This window comes from Microdochium trichocladiopsis (assembly GCF_020744255.1).
Source record: "Microdochium trichocladiopsis strain MPI-CAGE-CH-0230 chromosome Unknown B0I36scaffold_1, whole genome shotgun sequence".
NCBI lineage: Eukaryota > Fungi > Ascomycota > Sordariomycetes > Xylariales > Microdochiaceae > Microdochium > Microdochium trichocladiopsis.
This window is the reverse complement of record NW_025763544.1, coordinates 1,645,983-1,671,150: the sequence shown is the minus strand read 5'-3', so window position 1 is coordinate 1,671,150 and position 25,168 is coordinate 1,645,983. Positions and strand designations below refer to the sequence as shown.

At 56.3% G+C, this 25,168-nt stretch overlaps 10 protein-coding genes across 10 annotated transcripts; 5 read left to right on the top strand and 5 right to left on the bottom strand.

Moving 5' to 3' along the window:
• Nucleotides 1–113: 113 nt before the first annotated feature.
• B0I36DRAFT_259264 (uncharacterized protein) lies at nucleotides 114–5,269 on the bottom strand. The gene is made up of 6 exons (XM_046151100.1): nucleotides 5,210–5,269; nucleotides 5,111–5,139; nucleotides 4,970–5,018; nucleotides 4,667–4,916; nucleotides 2,155–4,605; nucleotides 114–2,098 (listed from the first exon to the last, which is right to left on the bottom strand). The coding sequence occupies exons 1-6, from the start codon at nucleotides 5,246–5,248 to the stop codon at nucleotides 498–500; spliced, it is 4,419 nt and encodes a 1,472-aa protein (XP_046018164.1). The 5' UTR covers nucleotides 5,249–5,269; the 3' UTR covers nucleotides 114–497.
• A 428-nt stretch (nucleotides 5,270–5,697) lies between these two features.
• Nucleotides 5,698–7,462, top strand: B0I36DRAFT_5836 (regulator of chromosome condensation 1/beta-lactamase-inhibitor protein II). The gene is made up of 3 exons (XM_046163054.1): nucleotides 5,698–6,415; nucleotides 6,532–6,799; nucleotides 6,959–7,462. The coding sequence occupies exons 1-3, from the start codon at nucleotides 6,025–6,027 to the stop codon at nucleotides 7,383–7,385; spliced, it is 1,086 nt and encodes a 361-aa protein (XP_046018163.1). The 5' UTR covers nucleotides 5,698–6,024; the 3' UTR covers nucleotides 7,386–7,462.
• Nucleotides 7,463–7,516: 54 nt separating this feature from the next.
• On the bottom strand, nucleotides 7,517–8,686 carry B0I36DRAFT_370933 (proteasome A-type and B-type; the record flags this gene model as incomplete). The annotated part of the gene is made up of 5 exons (XM_046159963.1): nucleotides 7,517–7,635; nucleotides 7,691–8,302; nucleotides 8,362–8,412; nucleotides 8,551–8,570; nucleotides 8,643–8,686. 5 exons carry the CDS (start codon nucleotides 8,684–8,686, stop codon nucleotides 7,517–7,519), a joined length of 846 nt encoding a protein of 281 aa, XP_046018162.1.
• A 932-nt stretch (nucleotides 8,687–9,618) lies between these two features.
• B0I36DRAFT_357452 (uncharacterized protein) lies at nucleotides 9,619–10,740 on the top strand (the record flags this gene model as incomplete). Its single annotated transcript, XM_046157801.1, has 2 exons — nucleotides 9,619–10,524; nucleotides 10,582–10,740. 2 exons carry the CDS (start codon nucleotides 9,619–9,621, stop codon nucleotides 10,738–10,740), a joined length of 1,065 nt encoding a protein of 354 aa, XP_046018161.1.
• A 998-nt stretch (nucleotides 10,741–11,738) lies between these two features.
• Nucleotides 11,739–13,360, top strand: B0I36DRAFT_5724 (alpha-1,2-galactosyltransferase-like protein). The gene is made up of 2 exons (XM_046163037.1): nucleotides 11,739–12,360; nucleotides 12,613–13,360. The coding sequence occupies exons 1-2, from the start codon at nucleotides 12,009–12,011 to the stop codon at nucleotides 13,260–13,262; spliced, it is 1,002 nt and encodes a 333-aa protein (XP_046018160.1). The 5' UTR covers nucleotides 11,739–12,008; the 3' UTR covers nucleotides 13,263–13,360.
• A 305-nt stretch (nucleotides 13,361–13,665) lies between these two features.
• On the bottom strand, nucleotides 13,666–14,474 carry B0I36DRAFT_5726 (uncharacterized protein). The gene has a single exon (XM_046163038.1). It carries the CDS (start codon nucleotides 14,389–14,391, stop codon nucleotides 13,705–13,707), a length of 687 nt encoding a protein of 228 aa, XP_046018159.1. The 5' UTR covers nucleotides 14,392–14,474; the 3' UTR covers nucleotides 13,666–13,704.
• A 1,656-nt stretch (nucleotides 14,475–16,130) lies between these two features.
• B0I36DRAFT_357450 (mitochondrial branched-chain alpha-ketoacid dehydrogenase kinase-domain-containing protein) lies at nucleotides 16,131–17,648 on the bottom strand (the record flags this gene model as incomplete). The annotated part of the gene is made up of 4 exons (XM_046157800.1): nucleotides 16,131–16,194; nucleotides 16,253–17,226; nucleotides 17,303–17,451; nucleotides 17,534–17,648. The coding sequence occupies 4 exons, from the start codon at nucleotides 17,646–17,648 to the stop codon at nucleotides 16,131–16,133; spliced, it is 1,302 nt and encodes a 433-aa protein (XP_046018158.1).
• Nucleotides 17,649–19,562: 1,914 nt separating this feature from the next.
• On the top strand, nucleotides 19,563–20,644 carry B0I36DRAFT_357449 (uncharacterized protein; the record flags this gene model as incomplete). The annotated part of the gene is made up of 3 exons (XM_046157799.1): nucleotides 19,563–20,198; nucleotides 20,257–20,336; nucleotides 20,398–20,644. The coding sequence occupies 3 exons, from the start codon at nucleotides 19,563–19,565 to the stop codon at nucleotides 20,642–20,644; spliced, it is 963 nt and encodes a 320-aa protein (XP_046018157.1).
• Nucleotides 20,645–21,129: 485 nt separating this feature from the next.
• Nucleotides 21,130–21,989, top strand: B0I36DRAFT_5649 (uncharacterized protein). The gene is made up of 3 exons (XM_046163030.1): nucleotides 21,130–21,267; nucleotides 21,321–21,482; nucleotides 21,575–21,989. Exons 1-3 carry the CDS (start codon nucleotides 21,239–21,241, stop codon nucleotides 21,825–21,827), a joined length of 444 nt encoding a protein of 147 aa, XP_046018156.1. The 5' UTR covers nucleotides 21,130–21,238; the 3' UTR covers nucleotides 21,828–21,989.
• A 161-nt stretch (nucleotides 21,990–22,150) lies between these two features.
• On the bottom strand, nucleotides 22,151–24,002 carry B0I36DRAFT_233554 (pyridoxal phosphate-dependent transferase; the record flags this gene model as incomplete). The annotated part of the gene is made up of 2 exons (XM_046149237.1): nucleotides 22,151–23,750; nucleotides 23,902–24,002. The coding sequence occupies 2 exons, from the start codon at nucleotides 24,000–24,002 to the stop codon at nucleotides 22,151–22,153; spliced, it is 1,701 nt and encodes a 566-aa protein (XP_046018155.1).
• Between the last annotated feature and the right edge of the window lie 1,166 nt (nucleotides 24,003–25,168).

Here is a 25,168-nt window from a genome sequence, read left to right as displayed (position 1 = left end):
AGGCTAGGCATGATTCACTTGGGATCAGGTTTAGAAGGCATCGGGGCCACCCAGGCTTTGTTTTGAATTGCGAGGAGAATGGAAAGCAGTGTTGTCGCTGTGAGCATTGCTTTATCTGAATAGCTCGTCGCTCCAATCCATTAAAAGGCTCAAGTGCTGGGCTTTCACAATTGTCTCATAATCTCTTTGTTCCATGGTGGCATTGCCACGGCTTTCTGGTTGATATGTAACCCTGTCGTCACATGCCATCACGACTACTTCCGACTGGCTGAAATTCCAATGTTCAGCAGCAATCGTCAAGACTGGCCTTGTTTGTTCTCACCATTTAATACGGAGCAGCTTGACCAACATTTCAGACTCCCCAGTCCCACGATCAGCCATAAACGGACCAACGCGAGCCGTTCAATACAGCCAGAAAATCCCGCCGTGTACATGGCCGCCACGTCCTCATACTGAGTGCAAACTCGCGCCCACTATTCCTTTTCTGCGCCGCAACTTCATTGCCTTTTCGGCGACGTCCGTGGCGGTCCCGAGGCCCCCCACCGCGCGAGCAACACCGAATACGCCTTGTCTGCCGCCTTGGTGATGATCTCCTCCCTGCCCAGCCCGCCGCCGACCTGGACGATGAGCTCCTCGTCGACGAAGACATTGCATGTATATTGATCTGCCCTGTTGATGTGCGCCTGGACTGCCGCGGGGATTTCGAGGTCTGGGCTGAGCGATGGTGGTGGTGGTGGTGGCGACATCGACAGTTCCGGTGCCGGGTTCGTTGGTGTGTTGTCATCGTCGTCGTTGACAGTAGTGCTGGGTGTTTCGCCCTCTTCCCCATCCTGGACAAGTAAGTCCAGGATGGGTGCCGGTGTTTCCATCGTATCGGCACCGCCTCCTCCAGCACTCCCGCCATGCACATCAACTTCATACCGGACCTTCCTGTCCCGGATGAACTCGCCGAGCTTGTTCTTGGGATGCATCACATCGACGCCATCAGCCACGAGCCGTCTGAGCAGGGGCAAGATCCCGATCCTCTCCGCCACGGCAGCACATTGCTCAAGCGAGCCCGAATCTGTCCATACCGCACCTATCAGGGCCTCGACGAGATCCGAGAATGTCTTGGGGATGTGCAAGTGCGCGAGCTCTGCCCACGGGTACGTGGTGGTGGTGTTGGTGGTAGTGGTCGTCGTCGGCGTCGTCGTCGTGCCTGAGGTCTCAAACAGCGCACGCCAGATGAAGTCGCGGCCTTGCCGGTGGCGGTGCTCGGCAACCTGCTGCTTGAGGCCCAGCGCCGGGTTCGAGTGGCGCATAAACTTCCACAGTGGCAGCTGGCTGGGCTTGGTGATGATCTTGGCTGGGTCGGTAGGGGAGATGTCCGATCGCTCCTGGGTGATGCTCCATTCCATGGCGAGGAAACCTAGCAGGTCCGCGTTGACGACTGTCGTCCGTAGCAGGTGCATCTTCTGATGGGATAGTGGCTTGCTCCTGTCCGTAGCGTGCCACAGGCATTGCACGACAATCGTGTCCAGTATAGCGTCGCCAAGAAACTCGAGTCGCTCCAGGCTTGCACAGCGAGTGGCTGCTGCTATTGTTGCTGCTGCAGGACTTGTGCTGCTATCCGGGGGAGGCTCGGCGAAAGCGCTGAAGGATGTATGCGTCATGGCCTCAACAAGAAGCGTCTTGTTCTTGAATCGGTATCCGCAAAGGGTCTCGAGTGGAGCGAGCGGCGAGCTGAGCTCGTGCGATACAGGTCGATGGCTTTGCAGAATGGTGCGCGCATCGTCGGGCGTGTGGAGGTTGACTTCTGGAAGCATCTTCCTCAGATACTTAGTTGCACTCTCCCATCCACCTTCAATGTAAGCGGCCCCCGCCAGCGACTCTACGACATCGGCAAGAGTCTTTGTTGATACGGACCTCGTTCGAGGCTCCGTGGCTTCACTGCTCCCGGTAAGGTCCTCGACGTATTTTGGTGTCCATTTCCTCCCGGTAAAGGGCTCGGTGAGAATGTATTCATCGAGGCCGCTTCTCAGAGTGGCATTGCAGAGGTGCGCATTAGAGACTATACTGCTCTTCTCCAAGGTCAAATAGCCTTCAGGAAAGTTCGGTCCTATCGGTTTACCTGGATTAGTGAAGTTCATTATAGCTCGATATTGATGGACCTACGAATAGCGCACAAGGTCACCGTGGTCAGAAACTTCAATATCGTATCCCCTAGAAACTCCAGCCGCTGGTAGTTGGCTTCCTTATTGGCGTGGGATGAGGAAATAGCCGTCACTATGAGGCTGAGATCGCTTAGTCCAGTTCCAGCGAGCAGACCAGTGCTCAGCTTTTGAGCTATCAAGTGCGTTTCCATCATGTGAAAAACCGAAGGTAGGATGGCTCCGAGCTGGATAGTCTTGAAGGGAATCGTATCCTGCCGGCACGTGACCACAGGCCTGAATGTTGGACGCTTTGGCGGTGTTGACCCAGATGGACCCAGAAAGTTGACATTTTTTGGCCACTTCTGCAGAACAAGCCACGGCTGATCTGCGTGCAATTCCACATATTTCTTTGCTTTCCCGGTATTACAGTCTGGCTCTGTTATTTGACTAAGCCAACTACTAAAAAAGAATGGTGAGTTGTGTTCATCTCGGATGAGATACTGACTGCACTGAGGACTCTGGATAATCTGGGCCGTCACCGCAACAGGCTCATTTTTCAGTGTGAGACTGAGCTGCCTGTCGGATACTAAGCGGATGTGGACAATGTGCTGAAGCTCCTGCATGATGAAACGGTGACCGAAAGCGACATCCAAAATTGGGCGACTTTGGTCCTGGTCGGCGCCCATATACACATCTTCATCGACGATTTCGTCCAATCGGACAGTCCAGGTTGTGTTCTGGTCCCAATAAAGCGGAAAGCCAGGAATATCTGGGAAGTCTTTTGGAATTGACAAGATTGCTTCGTTGATCAGCTCACTGTTGGCATCGAGCAAGCGTAGCTTTCGCGAGAAGATAGGTGGGGTTGGTTGTGACGTCCAAGCATGTGCGATCTCAACCCACGGGTTGAAGCATTCCTTTGCGTCTGTCATTCCAGGTCTCACCTCGGGCATCGAAGCGTCCAGCCTCGCGCGTAGAGGCATCAAGTTGTCATCGACGAGGCCAGCCTCGTACAAAGCTTTGAAGGCAACAAATGCAGCATCCTTTTTTGCATTCTTTTCGGCATACCAAGAGTTCTCGGACTTGAACCGTCTCAACTGGTCCGGCAAGGAAGCTGGCAGAACCACCGTCGCTGTGATCTGGGACTGCCGCGACATTGATGATTCCGTTCTGTGTATCAGATAATAGGGTGTCGAGGCCGCATCTGGTCGCGTCGAGAGGTGAGTGCAGATATGCTGTAGGTGTGATATTGCCTGGTCAAAGTCAAGTACGGCTCTGGTCGTTGGGACGCGGAATGGAGGAACTTCAGGCATTTCGACATCCTCCAATTCCTTGACATGTTTGACATCATCCTGGTAACGCTTCTTCATCTCGTTCTCAAGCTCCAGCCAGCTCTCATGTTGATCCTGGTCTGCTTGGTCGTCAAACAGCAACACGAGCCTTGCAGTCCCCTTCCGAGCTCGCCCTCTACGCTGAATGAAGGACTTGAGGTTTCGGGGAGGGTCGAAACAAACGACCAGGTTACATGCGGGTACGTCAATACCCTCCTCAAGCACAGTTGTCGCTACCAAGAGGTTGAGTGATCCGAGCCGAAATTGTTCGAGCTGGGAGTCGCCAAGCTTTCGGTGAAATCCGCCAAGTCCCTGCGTCCGTTTGCTCGATTGACTGGTTCCGACCATCATCCCGACACGGAAGCGAGCTCGCAGCTGAGGTATCTGCATGAGAAGGTGCGCAAGCATGGTGACTGTGGCGGTCTGATCGACAAAGACGATGCCCATTGTGTCGCTGGGACCTGCTAGCAGCACTTGAGCGAGACGTTGCACCTTTTCTGAGAAGTCGAGAGGCCCAGTCCCAGTAGGAGCAGCCTGTACACGATGCAACCACAGGGACAGGTACAGCTTGCTGTCGCGTCCATTTCCCAGGGGAGCATTCATCAGCAAGCCCTGGTATTGTGAAATGGCTTCCGCGATGAAGCGATCGGCAGCCCACGGTCCTAGTTGGCGGCAGACCTCGTGGGTTTTACGGACCAGAGTCCGAATCTCGGTAATTGCATAAGTGTCTCTCTTGACTAGCATCGTCCGAAGCTTCTCACGGCTTTTCTCGTCATTTATTCTCTTCAGTTGTAACACCTCGGGGTCGTTGAACACGTCCTGCTGGATCAGTCGTGCAATTTCTTGGAGATTACGCATCGAGGGGGTGTGCATCGAATGCGGCACCGGTTCTGGTACCGCTGAGTACGATACGCATTGCATTTCCGGAAGCTTGACCTGATTAGTGAGTTCTTCCCTGTGTATGGTCGGAGTCCTGCAGACAGCGTCCATGATACTTTCAATCTTCTCGATGCCATCGAGCCTTGAATTCATGATAGGGCTTGCTGTAAGGCCGAGTATGGCAGGCACGGAGAAGCCGTTCTCCTTGGCTTCTTGGTATCTCTTCATAATCATGACAACAGGGCTCTTTCCCCGGCAGTTGTGGGCTGTGAGACATGCTTAGTGCTCGACTTGAGGAAACAATCGTAAGAATTTCTATTTGCCTACCTTCATCAACTACCACCAGTGTGAGTCGGTCAAAGTGGACGAAAGCGTGGTTGATGGCGTCGTAGAGAAGCTGGTATGTCGAGATCACGACTCGGGCGCCATGCAGGAAATCATCCCATGTCTTGGTGTCGGACCACTTGTCCACGATCGCACCCGTGAGAAGCTTGATCGAAACAGCGGGGGTTTGCTGAACGAAGACTGCATATTGTTGTTGGCAAAGAGCAACAGTCGGGGCCAAGAACCACGATATCTTGGAAAACATCAGCAAGCTTTACTAGATATATTGAATCGACTAGAGCGTACCTTGTCGGGCGGCGTTCGCTCTATCTCTGCTCGAACTCGCAGGATTGCCCTATGAAGTCGATTAGCAACAACCAGGACAATATCACCGTGACAACATCGAGATGATCCAGTCGAGATCATGTGATATCCCAGAGGTCTTACACTTGAGTCTTGCCACTGCCAGTAGGCATCTGGTCGCACGTCAGCCTGAAGAACCCAATACATGCTTGAGACCTTCTGGTTCAAAGAAGTAAGACTTACAGCAACAATGATGTTTTGCTTGAGGCTCAGCTCAAACATCTCGATTTGGTAGGCGCGAGCATTGAGCAGCTCGTAGTCCTGTGAGGTCGAGGCCTTGACATCGCCGTTTGAGCTAGCATAATGCTGGACAGAGACATCGGCCGTTGTGTGGCCTTTATCTGGGCTGCGCCGCAGCTTGTCCTGATTATTGTTTGAAGAAGTGGACTGCCCGTCGTCGCTGGGAGCTGAGCTCGATAAGGGCGAAGACGAAGACGATGAGCTGCGATAAACCCTCATGGCGAATGTCATAGAGTTCCCGGTCTCGTGGCAAGGAATTACACGGCGATGAGGGAATGACGTGCTCTCAGTTCGTGAAATGATAGAAATGAGTCTTTTCGGGTGTCGCAACATTCATGAGATGGACATCATGGGAGAGACTTGAGGCAGGAACACGGCAAGATCCTGTGGTCGTTTTGTGCTTCAACATTGGGGGTCGCGCGGCCTTGTATTGAACGACGCAGGAGGCCAACCAACCACTGAGGGGTAATCTGGGAAGTGCCTGAAATGAGGTGGTAGGTTGATGCAGCAAGTCGAGTAAGAGGCTTTCCATGCAGGAGAAAAGCCACACGACAAAGGTTTTGAGGGACTTAGAAATCCAGTCGTGAAGAAGTTGTTGCCATGACTGAAGCCGTGCCTGAGGAGGAGGAGGATGTGCCCGGTGATAGTGCAGTCCCACAACCAACAGTCCCGTCGTGACCGTTTGCTGCGCTGCACCTCGCGCATCTACTGTATTGGCCCCAGCTGCAACCACCAGACGCAAGTACAGCATCGGAGGAATGAATGACAGAACAACAATGCAGGTCTTTGCTGCCGGCTTCAACGCCTGGGGCCAGCTCGACTTCAGCAGCGCACCCTCCTCGCCCGAGTCCCTCGCCACGGACCCGCAGGACCTGTCCACTTTCACGAGCATTCTCAAGACCTCTACTATCACAGACCTCCAACCCTTATTGGCAAGCACTCACGGTGAGAACTCTACCGTACTTGATATAACCGCGACGTTCGTAGTTCTTGCTGCAGCCTTGCTTACCCATAGAAACTCCGGCCTAGTCTTGACATCCGATGGTGTTCAGTCCGCCGGCTTCCCGTCGCCATTCTCCAAGGACGGGCCGCTTACACGCCAGCTCCTGACCCATCAGCTTGCCATCGCCGGCAACGAGAAGGTCGCAGGTTTGCCGCCTATCCATTGAGTCAATCCCACGACTGGGAGGACAGATCATTCCCACGACACATTCGCAGGACAGGCCCCCAGGACTAACACGTTCCACGCATGCTTGTTTCTCCAGTCATCTCTGCACCAGACACAGTCCTGCAGTATCCCACCCTCGCAGCCCTGGAAGCCGGGTCACCGCCGGAGCAGGTCTTCACCATACCAAAAACATCAGCAGCAGCGGGCAGCACCAGCCTCTCCAAACCCAGTATCCTCAAGGTAGTTGCCTACCAGACCGGCTTCGCGCTTCTGAGCGCGGGCGCCATCGACAGCAACAGCCGCGTTTACACGTGGGGCGATGAACGGTATTCTGCCTGTCTCGGGCGGCAAGTCACAGGCAGCACGTGAGTAGTCACTCCGCTTGGATCACACCCCTTCCCCGTGACCGGGCGGAACCAGCTTTTCCCCAGGGCTGTCAGCAGGGTTTACGTTTGCCCTCGACTCTTGGGGCAAGTTCTACAGCATTTTCCTTTTTGCTTCCCTGACACAAACACTCCCTCTAGCCCAGCAGACCAGCCCGGACTTGTCGAGGACCTGGTCGACCTGCCTACCGGGCCTATTCGTAAGATCGCGGCCGGTGGTTATATCCTCCTTGCAGTGACAGAGGGCAACGATCTTTATGCATGGGGCGGCCATCCTGGTTGGTCCACTCTCATACATGAGATATCAGAGACTCCTATGGCTGTCGACATCGACGGCCAGGATATCGTGGACTGCGGCGTGGGCGACCAGCATGCCATAGCCCTTACCAGCAATGGCAGACTTTACGTAACAGGAGATAACACAAACGGACAATTGGGCATACCCAGAGCAAAGAAGATTCAATCATGGGAGGAAGTGTCGCTGTCACTAAGGGAGCATGGCACAATAACGGGCGTGCGAGCAGGTGGCAGAACCTCATTCATTTTGGTCAAGTCATCGACACCATGACCACGCTGGACTGGCCAAGCTTGGCTGGCACATAATCTCCCTCTACATTCCATATTCCCGTCTATGGTACAAAGTAGAGTCGCTGGGAACGATGGTGTTTGCGTGCGTGACGAGCTCTCGTGAATTTTTGATCACAGATTCGTGAGGTAATCCTCAATCTCCTGGGGGGTCAGTTTCCGGAACCGCGGGCCCGTGGCGTCGGGCACACCCTCGACGCCGAGGAGGTGGTCCGCTGGAGGCCCAACGATACCTTGTAGCAGTTAGTCCTGATTGTCCACAAATTGGATATGCGGTCGACAACATACCAATCTCGATCGTCTCGCCGTTCATTTCACCCTCGATCGTCTCCTTCAGCGTAAGAAGCGCAATGTGCACCGCATCTTCCAGCTCGAGACCCTCTGTGTATCTCTTCTCCAGGAAGGTCTTGGCTGTCGTCGCGCTCTTGCCGATTGCAGTGGCCTTCCAGGGGAAATAGCTACCTGAGGGGTCGACCTGGTAGAGCATCGGTCCGCCCTTAAGAATGCCACCTGTCTTGCCCGAGAGCTTCTTCTTCTGAGCGACATCCTCGCCTTCTCCCTCGACGTCCGCCTCCTCATCTGGCAAGATACCCTCGTCCCACCCCGCAATGAGCAGACTGACGCCATACGGCCGCACGCCACCAGACTGTGTAGCCTCCTGCATGACGCGCGCGACATCCTGGACTAATATTCTGGTCGGGGGGTACTCGTTGTAGATGCGCTTGTAGCCAGTGTGGGTGACCTTTCGCGCCTTGTCGACCAGTACTCTGTAGTCGGGCCCCATGCCTGCGTAGACCATGCCGATGTTAGGCGTGATGAGGCTGACTTTCGACAACGAGGAGGGATCGGTGAGAGGCGAGGATGACTTCTTCTCAGTTGCAAGGACGATGCCATTGGTGGCTGCAGCACTGTTAGAATGAGATCTAGAGTCGAGGTTCTAGTACGGATCGTAGACCTGCCTTTGATGCCGAGTGCTGTCACACCCTGGTTGACGGCGTTGAGGGCATACTCTGCATTAGGAGGGGCATGTTAGCAAGCCCATGTTGCCGCGGCTGCACGCTGCGCCGCCCAGCAGAGCAGCAGTGCGCGGTTTACACCAGTGGAAATGGATGTCTCAGGATGCGAGGCCGTGTTGAGGGGGAACGAACCGATCTGTACCAGCTTTCCGCTGTGATTGTGTTAGCCAATGCTGGAGAAGCGGGACGGCGGACATGGTGGGACAGCGGGATGAGGAGCTTACCTGGGGGAGAAAGTTGTGAGCGAGAAGGAGTAGCGGTCGGCCATGGCTGGTTAGGGTGCAGCTACGGGCACGCAGAGCTCGTCACGGATTGGTGTTTCGGGGCAGTTGTGAGGTTCGTGATCGGGCGAAGCTGGACGTGGGATCTCGAGAGTGACGATGCGGGTGGTGAGGTGCAGCTGGGGCAAGGCTGCGGGACCTCTGTACAGTAGCTGCTGGAGCTCTGGGCCGTCACCAGGCAGCTGGGGGTCTACGGGTGCGCCTGCTGTTGCGCGTCTGGTAGCGGCCTGGAGCTCAACTGCTCGGGTGGCTGAAGCGGCCGGCCTGTGGCTGTAGCTCCTCCACCCCACATTGTATCGATAAGAAGAGGCAGGGGCTCCGACCCGCCAGGGCCTCCAAAGTATCTCAATCACGAAAATCTGCGGCTCAGGAGCACACTTCTCAACCTTTGCAACACGGTGCGCTGTGGACTGCTCCTGGGAGGAGTTCCAGGTATGCAGTCCCGCGTCCGCCTGGGGATTATAGGCAGTAATTGCCCATTCAAACAGCCAAGGTGCCGAGCGCTGTCTGACATTTGCGCGCGGCATCCACAGGTAAGTCCGCTCGACAGGTACAGCCAAGCTGCCTGAAGCGCGCTTTCACGGTTGGTCAGCGACAGCTCCGGCATCCCGGCAGTGCTAAGCTCCGGGACTCCATGCCACTTGTTCGTCAACCTTCCACATCTTTCCTCGTCCCGTCTCCTGGACACGACACGACACCTCTTTGTGTTTGTCACCCAAAGCTCGCCGTCCTGCGCTGCTCGTAAACACTTGCAGCTGTGGGCACTTGGAAGCTATGATTCACCCGCACGGTACAACAAGCACCAGCTGAATCAGCATCCTGTTTGGCCGTGGCACATAGCTCCACGACGCCACTTTCACCCCGTCAATCCTGATCAGCCTCTCGCCTATTGGGGCCACTAGGTACTCAACTATCCAGGATGCAAGGAACGTGGAACTTCGACGGCATTCCGGCGGACGAGCCGGACACCTCTGCGCCGGTGCCTGAGTCGAGCACGTTCAATGCCAAACCTGCGGAGAATGACTTCACCACTTTCCAGGACAAGGACACTCAGCAAAACAACCACGCGCATGGAGAGTCGAGTTACCAGCAACCCACAGCAGAGACAGAATCCGAGGCTGAGCCAGAGCATCGGCCAGAGCCACGGCCACGGCCACGAACTGAGAGTAGGCAGTGTTGGATGTGTCATGACGAGGAGTTCCCAACGTATGAGGAGCCTTCAGTCCTAGACGGCGTTCGTCGCAGGCGACTCCGGAAGAAATGGATTCCCAAGGACCCGTCTACAGGTCCACTGCTCAGTCCGTGCCTGTGCAAGGGCTCCATTGGGTACATCCACGAGAGCTGTCTCAAAGAGTACATGCAGAACCATGGCGCATTCAAGTGCCCAACCTGCGGCTACACCTACCAGATGCAAAGGCTGACGTGGGCCGCTCGCATTCAGAGCCCGCTTCTGACGCTCCTGCTGACGCTGGGCATCTTCGTCGTGACGACCTTCCTCCTCGGCTACGTGGGGGACTACATACTCGAGCTCTACTTGGATCCATTAGGAACCATTAGAGATTCTGTCACCACTGGCGGGCTGAATATTGATGAGGAGATGGACTTTGACCTGGGCTCGGACAGCTGGGCTCTACATTTCGTCAAGGGACTCCTGTCTCTAGGCTTGCTGGGGTTTGTCAAGGCTTTCCTTGCCATGACTCCGTGGCAATGGTGGAATCTGCGTACCTCCGCCACTGTATATGGACGGGCAGGCGCCACAGGACGACGACGTGTCGAGAACATCAATCTTGCCTTCGTCGTCATTGGCGTCTTTACTTTTCTATGGGTTCGTATTGAGCCGCCTTTCCGGTGTGTTGGGCCCTTCGTGCTGACGATGTCATAGGCTGTGTGGAAAGGCACCCGTGCCTGGATCAACAAGCGACAGCTCGAAGCGAGCTTCAACATTTTGAATGTGCGAAAAGAAGATGATGACGACGACGACGACGACCAGACCGGTGCAGACGCGATGCCTGCTGATAGCGAGTCTCGAAAGGACCAGTGATGGGTCAGTATGTCCGTGCCTTGGGGGCACGTTATATGATTTGCATTTGTCTCTTGAGGGCCGGCTGGCTCCTGCACACTCTTAAGTTGCCTTGAAGTATCCTCCTCCATATCTTGTCAACTAGTCTGCGTGCAGAGATCAAGTCCCGGGGGTGTCTGGCAGATACGAGCGTCTTGTTCACATTTGCAATCAGAACGAACCGGGAACGTCACGTCCCAGTCCAAATCTCTCGACAGCCTGCAAAGGTTGTCGTGCATGGACCTGCAAAGCCTCTGCAACCCAGTCGTGGTGGTTTTCCACCCGCGTGCGGGTACTCCGCCGGCGGAAGCATTGCTCTTGCTGGACTTGATACATTTTTTCTTTGTAGATTTCTGTAGTTTAATCATGACTGATACTGAGAAGCTTGAATGTTCGTCATGACGGCAGTTGCGTATTGGTGACAGCGCAGAACAATCCCAGCCATGGTGAACACAGCTGAATCCCATTAACTTGGAGATGTGATCTGCATGGGCTTGACCAACGCCCAATTCCATTCCAGAGTGGGGCCGCAGTTGGTCGGGGAGTGCCGCAACGAGATCGAATTGTCTGGACTGAGCTTAATTTACGACCACGTGCAGCTGCAAGCACCACGACAGCCGGGCTCTTGGACGGTCGTGACCGTATCGCCTGCTAGAAGATTACTTAGGTAGGTAGGCCTAGCCAGAGAGCAGAGGCTGCACAAGGACATCTGTTCATCAAGGCCCTCCTGCGATTGACGAATCTGGTCCCGCCATCTCACCTCGCCAAGGCCCTCCTTCCTTTGCAGCCGCAACGCAGCAGCAACGGCCTCTCCCCCCCCCCTGCTCAGCGATTCCGCGATCCCCTAATCCGAGATCGTCAACTTTCCCACGTCCAGCCTGCCACGCGGCACTTCCCCAATCCACCGCCGCCGCCTGCCCTGCCCGGGCTCAACACGACCACGATACTGTCTCTTCTTCTGCGGGTGCTGCGCGATCCACAAAGACAGTCTGACGACCACGACTAATCGACGGCAAGCAGACATCGGCCCCGTCCGTCTCGCCAGGGGCCAGATATCCTCTCTTGGACCCCCCACGAAACTGACGTCCTGCCCCCTCGGAAAAAGCGACCACGACACCGACGGCCTCGTCTTCTTCGCTCCTTGGCCGGCCTAGCTGAGGCTCGCGCTCGACTAATCGACCCCGGTCTAGGAGGGCATACATACACACGTACACACGACACACATATATACTATAGCTATCACGACCACGATGCATTTCGCCTACCCACCCCGCAAGTCGTCAAACCCGCCGCCGTTCCGCCCGGCGCGCGGCTCGCGCATCCCGCTCTACCGCCGGCGGCAGCTCAAGACGGTTGCGCTCGCGGGCGCGGGCATCCTGTTCCTGCTGTGGCTGCTCTTCGGCCGCAGCGGCGGCGGCGGCTCACACACCTCCGGGGGGCGGAGGCATAGCAGCGGGCTGTCGACGCCAAAGACGGCGTACAAGGGCCGCTCGATATCCGGGAAGCCGCCCGTCGTGCTCGTCACCGTGTTTGACGACAAACAGAACACAGAGTATGTCCAGCTGCTGCGGGAAAACCGGCTGGCGTATGCGGAGAAGCACGGTGAGTGTTCCTTTTTCTTCTTCTTTGAGAATGGGTTTCCCTTTAGTTGGCTCTGCGGTATCCTCTTTGAAGACTGTGCTTTCACGAGGTTTTCGTGAGTCGATCTTGCAAGAGGTTTTGAGTTGAACGTTCTGGAAGGTCTCCAAAAGAAAAAAGGGATACCTAGCAACACAACCTCAGAGAACAACACAAGAAAAAGACATCCGACACCCCTTTGCTAATATGAAGCCACCTCTTGTGTCTTCCCCCCAGGATACGGCACTGTCTTCGCCGACGTAAAGGACTACGACCTCGACAACGCGCCCGCTTCCTGGGCCAAGATCCCCGCCATGCGCCACGCAATGACAATGTACCCGGACGCGCGGTACCTGTGGTTCCTCGAGCAGAACGCGCTCATCACCAACCTCGACGTCGCCGTCGACAAGGACATCATGAGCCCCGCCAACCTCGAGGCCACCATGCTCAGGGACCAGCCCATCGCGCCGCCCGACGGCATCATCCACACGTACGCGAACCTCCGCGGCGAGGACATCGAGCTGGCCATCACGCAGGACAACGAGGGCCTGGCGACGGGCAGCTTCATCCTCAAGAACGGCGACTATGCAGAGTTCCTCCTGGACACCATGTGGAACGAGCTGTACCGGCACTACCGCTTCCAGCGCGCAGAGACACATGCCCTCTCCCACGTCGTCCAGTGGCACCAGACTGTGCTTGCCAGGATTGCCGTCCTGCCGCAGAACACCATTTCCAGCTACTCAACCGCAAAGAACGGCAAGGCATACAAGGACGGCGATTTGGTCGTGCTGTTCAAGGGATGTGGTGGCATCGGGAGCGGCAGCTGTACATCGGAGGCAAAGATGTTCAAGGACAAGGCTGAGTCTCACGCTCGCTCGTCGAGCTAGCCGGCATTTTCGGGACCAAGGCAGGGTTGATAATTTGGTATTTTCAAGGCGTCACCAGGGACCATCATAGAGAGCGTCGAGAGGGCGGGGAAACCAACAGCATGATTTGGCGCACGTCCTTCATGTATGACTTGTTCAACGATAATTTTCAGTTTTATTCACAACATGCAATGCATGTTTCGAGAACAAGAGGCACATGCTTACTGGTGCTAGCAGATGCTTGCTTCTGCATGATGCATATTTGCCATGGCGAGCGCAGTCTTCATCCTATCAAGAGATAAATGACTTCGAGAATGACCCAGCAGATGCGGACCAAGATGCTCAAGGCAAAACACACAGGACCAGTCACCTGTTGGCCGGCTGAATCGTCTACGTGCGCCATCCAAAACAAGATTGACTCTAGCGGAAGAAAAACATATTTCGTCAACACCGTGTTATTGACTCAAACCTCCATAGATCCAGGGCAGCTCGAGTCGCATGGCTGACATGGGATGGCTTCCCTCGGATTACCATCTCGGCCAAGGAGGAAACAACTGAGAGTACAGAGACAGTCAGTAATGCTTTTACGGAGAATGATGCATCTGTATGGCAACATGAACAGCCGCAGCACCAGCACCAGCATTGGGCTTACCTGTATACTTCTTGCGAGAGCAGTCGCCGTTTGCGGCGCTGGGACAGATGGGGGCACCATGGGCATGGGCGACAGAATCTCTCTCGTTTCCTTGCTGAACTCGCGATGTGCCTGTACGGCCATGCGTGCTTCGTTGAGGTCTGACTGCACCATGCAGAGAGCCGCTTGTGCACAGTCGTCGTTGTCACCAGCACTTTCAGCGCGTCTAATTGCCAGTGTCACGGCTTCCTGCGCATCGCGTACCGCAGCTTGGACTCGACCCAGCTCCAAGTCAAGATCACTAAGAAGCTCCGCCTCGGCACGTGAACAGGAAGGTGGTCCATCTTGCTCGTCCTCCCCAGCCGGTACGGTGTGATGTGGCAATCCCGCTGGCACGTTATGCCGGGTCGGTACGCCGGATTGGGGTGGTTCTCGTAGGGAACCACAGTATGGTGCCAGGGCTTCAGGCTGGCCAGTGTGCTCACGAATAGGGCTGGAAGGCACATCAGTGCAGGCCATGGCCGAGAGCGCTGATACCTGGGATTGTGGCCGAGATGGCTCCTGCTGCTGCCCATCCTGTAAACAATACTTGTTTAGCGGACTGCAAGTGTGAATGGAGAGAGATAGTTGGAGGTAGTGCCCACTGGGGACGACGATGTTAACGACTCACATTTGAAGCTTCCTCACATTCAAGAGTGATCGGCTGCAAGACCGATGTCATGAAGTCTTCTTTGGCTGTGCTCATGTCGTCGTTCGAAAAAGAGACTCCATAAAAACGCTGTGCTTCCTGCACAAGCCCGGCTACCTAAGCCTCGGGACTTCGGGCTGGCTGCTCACAGTCGCTACTGAGGTCAATTAGGTCTGCTGACTGTGCCGCTGCGGTGCCGACTGTTACTCTCTGACGACGGGACGTACGCCGGTCTGCCGGGGTGCTTCTGGTGTGAGGTGGACGTGAGGTCATTGTGAAGTGCCTGCACCAGTGCTGAAGTCGGACTGTAAGCTGGAAGACCTCTGCATACAGGGAGTCAGTAATCAGTGATAGATGCTCTCGAGATTGGTTCAGGGCCGTTACAAGGTGTGAACGTCCAGAGGTCCAGAGGTTCAGAGGTCCAGAGGTTCAGAGGTTCAGAGGTCCAGAGGTCCAGAGGTCCAGAGGTTCGGAAGTTTGGAGACTCAGATTCCAGTGTGGCAAGGGTCAAGCCTGACGCGGGCGGTCTTCCTGATCGTCTAACCTGAATCCTGTGCTGGAATGGTGCGGAAGGGGGGTTGGCGAGAACGATGAGGTATTGATGATAGCGGTGGAGGGAGAGCACCATGGACTGGGCGACTGGTGGAAGAACCTCAATGAGGAAGAGCACTTACTTGCCGGGGTCGTCCTATCTGACGGTTGGTATTGCTTGTGCTGCACGAGGGTCAAAACCAGAGGCTGGAGGAATGATGGAGGAGGAGAAAGGAAGATTGACCTGCGTCACGTTATGCAAGAGGAAGGATTTTAAATATTGGGAAGCCGCGTCTCTCGGGCAACCGCGTGTGGTGGTGGGTGAATGGCAGGAGCTTCCTGGGCACTGGCAGACAATGGACTTGGCAAGAAGAACCTGCACATTTGCCAATTGTTTCCGTCGTGACGGGGCTGTCCCCAGCTCGACAGTCCTCGTTCTTGTACTTGGCATTTCGCAGCCCCCTTCACTACCAGGCCGGCCTTGTGTCTGTAGACACACCTGACTGTTCGGCTGCATTGTGTCGTGATACCGCTTTCCATTCAACGCACAACGCGTGCTAGACTATCCAGGATATTGCCTTCGACATCCTGCTTGTAGAACTTAACGTGGCGGCTTGCCGACTTCAATATGAGCGGCATAAATCGATTCTACACAACTGTGCCGTCTCTTCCAGATGTGCTTTTGGAGTTTGATTGTTGGGCACTGTTACATGTCCGTTGTGCCGGCTGCAGATGTCCCAGCCCAGCATATATGGTTTTCATCAGCTGTTCCCTCCCACTCACCCCGCAGTGGCATAATAGCCACCAAACCCCAGGATACATGTAACCCAGGAGAATAGCCACACGGCCCACTGTCGTTGCTATAATTCAGCATTGTCACCATCGTGGCCATGCCTGCGCCCAGATTCTTCGTTGATCATGGACTCTGCGTCTCCGACCTGCTTGCGTTCTGATATCTCGTGAACTTTGAGCCGCTTCTTGCTTCCCTTCAGCGCCAATCCTTGGGGGTGGTCAACCAGTCCCTCATGACTGCTGATTGCTATTGGAGGGGTTCCGAGGAGCTCGAGAGGCGATTGAGGTGGAGGTAAACGTCCGTGCCATATCTGTATTCGATGTCAGTTTGAGCCGACGTCGACGGACTCTCCGACAACTGAAACTTACCCTTCCATGCTGATCAACTTCAAATCTCCACCGAAGTAGCGTGCATAGAGGCGTGAGATGGGCAATCCGTAGCCGAAACCAGCCATTGGCGCTTTGAAATCGTTCTTGTCGAAATCGGGGTCTAGGTTCGGCGTCCGATCGACAGTGGTATACATGTACGTCCACACAAGCGGAATAGCACTCCGCGGAATGCCGCCGCCTTCGTCGCTGATCTTGATGGTGATGTCCTCCCTTCCCTCAGCAACAATGACCTTGGTGACTGGGAAGTCCTGTTTATCCTGCCCATGTGTCTCCACCACTGCGCGCAAGGAGTTCTTCAATGTCTCAAAGAGCATATGCGACAAGTGACCAGGCACATACATGAAGTTGAGGTTCGGATTGCAAACGAGCTGGATCTTCGGTGCCTCAAACAGGCCGTAGTGATCCTCGCAGACAAAGCGGGCGTTCTCGATGGCTTCCTGGGCCAGATCGTGAACATTGGTCTTTGTGCAGATGATGCCGACGTAGGTAGGGTCGTTGTGGTGGTTATCAGTGGTCAAGGCGATGTGCTGGCCAATCAGCATACGAATGCCAATACGCGACATGTAGAACCTGTCCAAGAATGACTGTATGTTGTGGTCAATCTGCATGCGCTGCCGTTTCCGCTTGTACTCCAGGATGCCCTGCGCCATTGTCGTGACAACACCGTCGTGCCGCCTCTTGATCTTGTTGAGCGCCTCGGCGAAGCGCATGTTGTATGACCGAAGCTCCGGGGGCCAATCGCTCGAGTCGTCGACCATGGCAAAATATCTCCTGGCGGCATGTGGTTTCTTTCCATTGCCGACGGAGCCGTTTTGTAATGATGAGTATTGGCCTTCTCGTATACTGGGATTGGGTGTCGCCTCTGTAAGCATGCGGCCATTTGATTTTGTCGGGTTCGCTAGACGCTCCTTGACGTCGCGTGGGAGTTTTGGGCGGTCGAGCTCGGTGAGTTCCTGTGGTCGTGGTCGTCACATGTCAATCGTGAGTCAACGAGGGCGGGTGGTGCAGGCACACTGCCAGGCGACGAACCTCGAACGACTGGGCATACCAGTCCTTGACCTTTGTGACAGAGGGCATCTCGTTGAGGCCATCGGGCAGACTGTTGAGCTCCTGGACGCGATGCGCCAGGCGAATTGGGAGTTCCTCGGCGAGGAATTGCGACGCTCGAAAGAGGGTGCCTATATCGGAGCGGGCCTCGTGTGAGCAAGCAAGGAATTTCAAGCCGGCCGGGCGAGTCCAATGGGTGCGGGCGTGACGTACCTGTTGATGGCCTCTCGCCAAACTGGACCATCTGGCGGAGGCTGACTCCGGTGGCAGGGAAGTTGGCATAATGCCTGATGGTGTCCATCAACCTCTCGGATGCCTTCCACGACATGACGGGCAACTCGACACCATGCGCCGGTGCGGTGCGGTAGAGGTGGAAGCCAGACGCAGCAAAGGGCAAGGGCGGCAGGAACGTGGGTGAAGTCAAAAAGGCGAATGACGGGGGCGAAGAGGGCCGATCGAGTCAAAAAGCTGCTCGCAGACAACGACGACGACGACGACGACGACGACGAGAAGAGCAGCAGTAGCGGAACGAAGAGTCACGAGACAAGCAATGGCGGAGGGTCTAGGAACCAGGCCAGGACGGACGGACGAAGATGGTGGCTAGCGGCGGTGGCTGATGGGGGTCTGGCTCGGTGTATTGCGGAACCGGGGCTGGCCTGAGATGGGAGCTGGAGCCCGGCACGGCACTGCTCAAGTGCGAGCGAGCGCGCGCGCGGGTGGAGGACCCCGCGGGGCACCTGCGCTGGAGCTCGGACGGAAGGACGCGGACGTCGGAGCGCACACGATGACTGACGTAAGGCATTCCCGCACCTGTCGGCTCTGAGCCCGCCGGATCCAGCCAGCCCAGCGCTCCCAGTGGTTGACCTCGGCTATCGACAGCCATGCCAGGCCACTCTCGCCTGGCAAAACCTTCAGCACACACGCTGCGTCCCGCTCAACCAAGCATTCCGGTGATATGCATACTACCGGATCCTTGCCATGTGACAGCATAGACTCCAGGTGGCTTCGAATCAATTGCACCATCCACACAAGCATTTGGCTGGCCACGTCGCTGCCAGTGCTAGACACTCACCAGAGACAGTGCGCAGCTCAGTATCCGTCACTGTCAGCCGTCTTTTGCTTCTGAAAGTGCCCGCGAGGAGCCCACTGAATGGGGTTCTGGAGGAGGATGGACCCCCCATGACGTGAGGCAACGGTCAGCATGATACAAAACGACCGGGCATTCCATTCTCCACTGGAACATGCCAACGAAGCTGTGTAGCTCTTGGCAATACCCAAAAGTGCGCGGCGTGCATGAGCTCCAGTGTGCCGTCGTCGACTGAACAAAAGCGAGCCCTGAGCTTAGAGGAGCCCCCCGCTCCTGAGCCACTCTCCGCACGCATGTCGCGCTCAAACCATTGTGCATGACCCCTGCCACCGCCCAGCCTGGCCCCTTGCTGCCGTGCTTGGACCGGGTTTCCCCAGATTCGACGTGCAGGCGGCTGGTGTGGGTGCTTCTCTTGCGAGCTCAGGGTGTTCCCAAGGTCAAGTGACAGCTTAAACTTTTCGTCGTAATCTCGCAGAGACCGGCCAGGGAAGCGCCAGAAAGTGGCTACGTGGGTTCTCCCCCTCCCTTATCCCCAAGTTTGGATGTGACTGAGAACATCAGATTGATTGCCAATCGCATGGCTGTGCCTGGAGCGGCAGCGGATGAGCATCGACACTTTGAGCGTCTAGCCAACAAAACCCCCCGAGCCTGAACCATCAGCTATTGCATTCATTCTGTTCCCTTTACCATGGTTACTGAGGGCTAGGGCGACACGATCAAAGGGCAGTCTGCCATCAATGCGCGCCTGCGTCGACGTCATAAAGGGTCCAACCGGCAGATGAAGCTTGCAGACGCAAGAACGGACTGCCTGTCTGACGAATAGTCTTCGTTGCATCTCAATCAGGCAGGGCTGAGAATTGATGATCAGATCTGAGCGGTTTCGAAGGTCTGTCTCGTCCGAAGTGGTCAGCGTCAGCCAGTCACGTTGGCCCATCAGCGACCTTTGATATGGCCCCACTTTTACAGGGTCACTATCAGCAAATGTGAATGGCTGACAGGACGCGACTTTTGAGATTCATCCTCGTCTTCATTTGAGCCGTCGCGATACACAATGTCGCGTGATAGCCTTTGTCGCCAGCGAGCGTAAGATCGTTTGTGTTCGCGTTCATTATATTGACTTCGATATAATCCCCGCCTCGTTCGCCTCAGAAGAAGATGGAGCCGCCGCCAACGCCTGGAGGCTCAGCCGCCCAGGACATCTTCTCTGTGTTTGAGCAAGGCTTTGATGAGGAGGAGGAAGAAGACGATCTCCCGCGTCATGAATGGCCAACGAGATCTCCAGTTCTCCCAGACTTACTTCCGTCCCCGGATTTCCCAGACACGTCGCCCTCAAAGGTATGGGGCAGGTCGACATGGCCAAGCAACGACTGGTCGTCACCAAAACCTGCAGGGGCCAGCTCTCCTGGTATTGACCCGCGAGATGCCCTCGTTCACCGTCTCAATGGACTCATCTCTCGTATCGGGAGCGACTCTGTTGTGGACGGCGCTGGGATCTCCACCCTGCACAACATGGTTGACAGGATGGAGCACACTCTGGTTGAAAACAGTCGGCCAGGCACTCGAGAGAGCCAGCCCTTATCGTCACCCGGCTTTGACCGGCCTTGGGGCTCAGGGGTGGGATCAGCGGAGGGAGCTCACACGGCGCCGGCTCGTCGCCGTCAACAACACAAACGGCGCAATCATGTGACGGCAGAGATCCGCGAGCAACGGATCGCCCAGGAAGCACGGGAGATCTCTGCCCAGATGGAGGCTGTTGCAAGATCATTACAGGAACGACAGGAGGAAACCGAGGTGGGCTCATTCCCCTGACCTCGACACCGTGTATATAAATGCTAACGATTATACGAAGCACATTCACGCCATGCTGCTCACTCGCCTGGAGCAAGCTGCCGACAAGATTGTACGCCTGGAGACGAGGGTGGTAGAGCTGTAGGTTGCCCGAGAGTCCCATGCCGAGGGTAGCTTACCTAGGAACTAACGATTCTGCTAGTGAGGGCGAGCGCGACGAAGCTGAGATGGACATCTTGAATCTGCAGATTCACATGAAAGCAATCGAGGTGCAAATGCCGAAAAACATTGATGCTGAGCTGCGGGAGAGCATCTCGACGTGGAAGGCGGAGTGGTCGGCGCTCAAGCGCAAACGCAGCTTGCGCAGAACGAGCAGCCACGTCCACAACAGCAGTTCTCACACGCCATCGGCACCAACACCACGGAGGACCATGACTTCTCCTGGCTGAACCCTGCGTCCTGACCTGACAAGAGATACCCCACAAGTCAGCCAGCAGAGTGAACCAACAACAAGCCTCTCAGAATCTGAACACATCATTCTTCCATTTCTTTCTTGAATTGCACAAGTGCACAACTTTTTTTCTTCAAACGGGGAAAGTACGTTCGCACCTGCCATCTCTCATCGTGCCTCTGGAATACAGACGAAGCCAAAGACAGCAACCACATTCTAGCCCTTCTGCGCTCCAGCACACCCACAGCTGTTCCGCATCTGCAACAACCCGCCATTGCAATGGCATCGACGCTCCAGTGCGTCGGATGCCATAAGGCGCTGCCTCTCGCGCGCTTCTCAAAAACCCAGCGCCGTGAGATCGAGCCCGAGTGCATGGCTTGCACTCAATGGCGTGATATCAATCCCGGCGACGCAATACCTACGCCGCCTCCCGGAGGATATCACGCTCTGCGATCCCACGAAAAGTCTGGCACAATCGCCCGAGTGGTTCCTACGACTACACAGCTAGACTCGGGACAACCTTCCCTGGAGCGATCCACGGCCTCGTTTTCCAGCGCCGCCGCCGCCAACGCTCGCCCTCGCTTGCCATACGATGCGGATGACTTCGATGGTCACGATGATGTGAGTTCAGTGTGAGTGCTGCGTGATGTTGGTAAAGTCACTAATGACCCAAGTCAGGCCACTCACTACAGCTCAACCGCATCTTACTCAATCCCCACCATGAGCCGCTTTGAGTCTGCGCCTACCCAGGCCGCGGGACCTGCCGCGCCCAGATTTACGCAGAATCTCCCGGGAGCAACAGTCCGCGCCAATTCTGGAACCGCTCCTCCTAAGCTGTAAGTGTTACCAAATCGTGACCGGGGCCAGAAAAACCCCCCCTTGGTCTTTATGAATCTGCCAAAGCTAACAAAGCATTGTCACAATCTAGCCACGGCAATTCCTTCGCTGCCGAAAGTTCCCGCGTCTCTTCTGCCATCAACTCGCGCGCCAGAGACACGTCCTCTGCTCCGTCAAGCAGATTCAACAGACACGCCTACGGCCATCCGAGTACCGCGCCTATATCGCAACGCGGCGGCACCAGCGTGAGTGGCAGTAGCACTAGCACCAAGGACAAGTCTTCCCGCAAGTGGCCGAAGGGCGACAACCGCAAGAAGTTTGATGTTCTGCCTCCCTTTGAGTAGTGAATGGGCCGCAACTCGTAGTGGCCAGCTGTGTTACCTTCCTGGCTGACAGGCCCAGTCCAGGCCGTTTAGTCAGCCACTAGACTAGGACAAAGGCTTGACTGAAGCTGCTGCCATCACAGTCGGCCCAACTAGTAGCACCAGAGTTTCTATGGGAAAAGGGGAATCGTGATGATCTGGAACGCACATATGCTTCTCTTACATGCCTAATAGCTAGGTAGTCTACTGCACATGGAAAGATTCCTGATATCGACTCACTGAATGAAAAGAATGAACACGCTACTATGAAACAGATGATGAGGAGATACCGATGACTTTCCGGCTTATACTTTATACAACAGATCCAAGAATCCCTGGGCGAGATCAGTCACGACCGCCTTGTTGGGCAGGCTGCCGGCGACACCGTACAGCGCGGCCGTGTCACCAGACGCCTTGCCCTTGGCACCCTTGCCCTCGACGATTCTGATGCGCTCCTTCTCCTTCTCCGCCTCGACGCAAGCCTCCAAATCAGCCATGAGCTTCTCCCAGACCTTGACAATGGGCATGGTCACAGCGACGTGCATGGCCGGAGGGTTCTGAAGGGCGTTCAAGTGCCAGCCCTTGGCGTTCATGGCATCGGCAATGTCATAAATGTCGAGGTTGGTGGCCGTGAAGGAGACGACGGACACCAGGGGCCTGCCAATGACTTCGAGCTCGGCGGACAGAGTAGGCGATCTCTGGATGGTCTCGACAATCTTCTTGGCACAGCCAACAATCTTGACACAGGCATCGACATATCCCTGCTCACCGACGCGGACAAGCGAGGCCCAGCAACCAGCAATGAGAGCACCAGGACGAGAGCCTGCAATGCCGGGAGAGGCATAGAGACCACCAGACCAGTCGGGAGAAACGAAGTACTGGTAGGTGCGGAGCTCCTTGGTCCGGTAGAGCACTGTGCTGTTGCCCTTGGGGGCGAAGCCGTACTTGTGGGTGTCGCAGGAAATGGAAGTGACACCCTTGAGACGGAAATCGAAAAGCTCCGTCTCAAAGCCAGCCTTTTCGAGGAATGGCACAAGGAAGGAACCGAGACAGCAGTCGACATGAAGGGGCAGCCGACGCTTCAGGGCAAGCTTGGACAGGGCACTGATGTCGTCGATGATGCCATGGGGGAAGTTTGGCGCCGAGCCAACAAGCAAGATTGTGTTTGTGTTGATCAGACGGGAGACGCGGTGGACGTCGACCTGGTACGCAGGAGCCGGGCACGGAACAAGGTGGATCTTGATGCCGAAGTACTCGCCCGCCTTGCGGAATGCTGTGTGGGCAGTCTCAGGGAGGATCATCTCAGGCTCCGTGACACCGCGCTCGGCATAGGCCTTCTGGCGGGCACTCAGGCATGCCATCAGGATACTCTCGGTACCGCCACTTGTCGAGACACCGGCAGCATTCGCTGGCGCATTGAAGAGGTTGAGGACCATTGCGACCACTTCGGCCTCGATCTTCCTGATGCCAGGGAAGACATCTGGGTGGATCGGATTGGCGACGGTGAACTTGCCATACGCCTCGGTCTGGAGGGCCAGCAGCTCAGACTCTCCGTGGTAGACGGCGCCTGATACATAACCATCCTCCCATCGTGTGTGGTCCATGTTGGCGAGAGCCTCGAGCTCCTGGCGCACTGCGTCATCGGTCCAGCCCTCCTTGGGCAGCGCGAAAAGCTTCGTGCCGTCGGCAGGCACCATTTTGGATTCGAGCTTGGCGAGACTCTCCTTTACTTGCTTGCGGACCTGAGTGCGAACACCCGGAGCACGGAGGAAGTAGCCATAGAGAATACGGCGGGCGTCGTGGTAGAGCTCAGCAAAAGTGCCAAGGAGGCCGCGGCCCTTGAGCTTCCACCAGGTGCGTCGGACTATCCGGAAGACGAAAAGAAAGAATATGACATTCTTGAAGCTGTTCCGGAAGGCACGGTCAGCAACAGAGGCTTGAACAGAGGCATTGGCGGCGTGGCCGATGGGCGGGGAGCAGGTCGTCGACGGCGATCACAGCTGCCGCCGCACAACCTCGGCTAGAGGTGCTGGGGTGGGAATTGGACGGGACATACAGCTCGAGATTGACGAGGGCAAGGGGATCTGCGGGCCTAGCCTTCTTGACCGAGTTGTAGGTCTCGCGCAGACTGACGGGCATGCGCGACGAGCCGGGCATTGTGGGCGATTGCTGTTCTGCGACAGGCAGGACGGCTGCTTGGGCGGATGGAGGAAAGAGGAATCGCGGGCGAAAGAGAGACAGCTCTGGAGTTGAGCTTGGGGTCTCGGGTGAGGTTAAATGGGGTTGTTGCGCTAGTGGGCAGGTCCCTGGCGCCTTCCCCGGCAACTCGCAGGGCTAGGGAGCAGGTTTCAGTGCAGTGGTGCTGACAAAGAGTCAGGGAACGTGAGAAGTCCCTTGGTCTAATTACTGACTGCGCAAGCGAAATCGGGAGAGAGATGATGGCACAAGACCCTCCAAGGATAGAGCGGTGCTGGCGCCCGGGCCTTGGCCAGCTTATATGTCCAAGATGCGGCCTGGCAACGAAGGATGAGCGGTGGTATGGTGCAGCAAAGTCGCTGCCCCCAGACGAAACTCCATGTCCTGCGTCTGGCGGAGGTGGCGTGGATGGAGTCCTCGGGAGCCGGTCACTCATTGAGCCCGCGTCACATGCAGACAATGATCGCGACAAAGGTGCAGTGCAGGTGGGGCTGCGACGCGCACCGTAACCGCAACCCCGTCCAGGCCACCAGGGCATGCTCTCTTCCCCCTCAAGCATCGGCCGCCGATTCGCCCGCCCAGCATCGAGTGGCGACCACAGGGGAGTCTGCGAATGCGAGCAGATGCCATCTTATCAGATCCGAACATCAGGCCTCGCTGACCATCCTCCTTTGCACGCGCCCTGAATGGCTGCGTCACTCGAGGTCCTCGAGGCGGCCAATGGGCCCTCCTCATGGCGCAGGTGCCGCGGACCGCGCAGTGCTAGGCACAATGACGTGCAACCGCGCGGAGCCCATCCCGGGGCACCCGCCCCGAACAGGTGGTCTGCTATCCTCTCTAATCAGCACCACGATGATGGCATCGCATGCGCAGCGACCTTCGTACAAATAAGCAGCCGTTGTCCCGCTCGCCCTGCTTTTGTGGTGGCACCAAGCACTACCGGCGGGCCCCTCGCACAGCAGCCACGAGCGTGTCATAGGCCAGCCCCCTCCCAGCAGCAGCAGCACCAGGCCGCAACCACAGCCTGCTCTCCTCCCCATCCAAGCCTACAACTCCTTCAACACCGTGATGCCGCGATCGACAACAACGAGACAGAGATGCCCTCTGCACCCCTCTGGTCTCCAGCC

Excerpts from the sequence above, each read along its gene's own strand:
- B0I36DRAFT_259264 (XM_046151100.1), bottom strand. The coding sequence starts at position 5,248 with ATGTTTGAGCTGAGCCTCAAGCAAAACATCATTGTTGCT. Across the intron at positions 5,019-5,110 it reads GGCAGTGGCAAGACTCAAGT|GGCAATCCTGCGAGTTCGAG; the intron begins GTAAGACCTCTG and ends TCGACTTCATAG. Across the intron at positions 4,606-4,666 it reads ACTGGTGGTAGTTGATGAAG|CCCACAACTGCCGGGGAAAG; the intron begins GTAGGCAAATAG and ends CATGTCTCACAG.
- B0I36DRAFT_5836 (XM_046163054.1), top strand. The coding sequence starts at position 6,025 with ATGAATGACAGAACAACAATGCAGGTCTTTGCTGCCGGCTTCAACGCC. Across the intron at positions 6,416-6,531 it reads CGGCAACGAGAAGGTCGCAG|TCATCTCTGCACCAGACACA; the intron begins GTTTGCCGCCTA and ends TTGTTTCTCCAG. Across the intron at positions 6,800-6,958 it reads CGGCAAGTCACAGGCAGCAC|CCCAGCAGACCAGCCCGGAC; the intron begins GTGAGTAGTCAC and ends CACTCCCTCTAG.
- B0I36DRAFT_5724 (XM_046163037.1), top strand. The coding sequence starts at position 12,009 with ATGCATTTCGCCTACCCACCCCGCAAGTCGTCAAACCCGCCGCCGTTC. Across the intron at positions 12,361-12,612 it reads GGCGTATGCGGAGAAGCACG|GATACGGCACTGTCTTCGCC; the intron begins GTGAGTGTTCCT and ends TCTTCCCCCCAG.
- B0I36DRAFT_5726 (XM_046163038.1), bottom strand. The coding sequence starts at position 14,391 with ATGGCCTGCACTGATGTGCCTTCCAGCCCTATTCGTGAGCACACTGGC.
- B0I36DRAFT_5649 (XM_046163030.1), top strand. The coding sequence starts at position 21,239 with ATGCGGATGACTTCGATGGTCACGATGAT. Across the intron at positions 21,268-21,320 it reads ACTTCGATGGTCACGATGAT|TCAGGCCACTCACTACAGCT; the intron begins GTGAGTTCAGTG and ends TAATGACCCAAG. Across the intron at positions 21,483-21,574 it reads GGAACCGCTCCTCCTAAGCT|CCACGGCAATTCCTTCGCTG; the intron begins GTAAGTGTTACC and ends GTCACAATCTAG.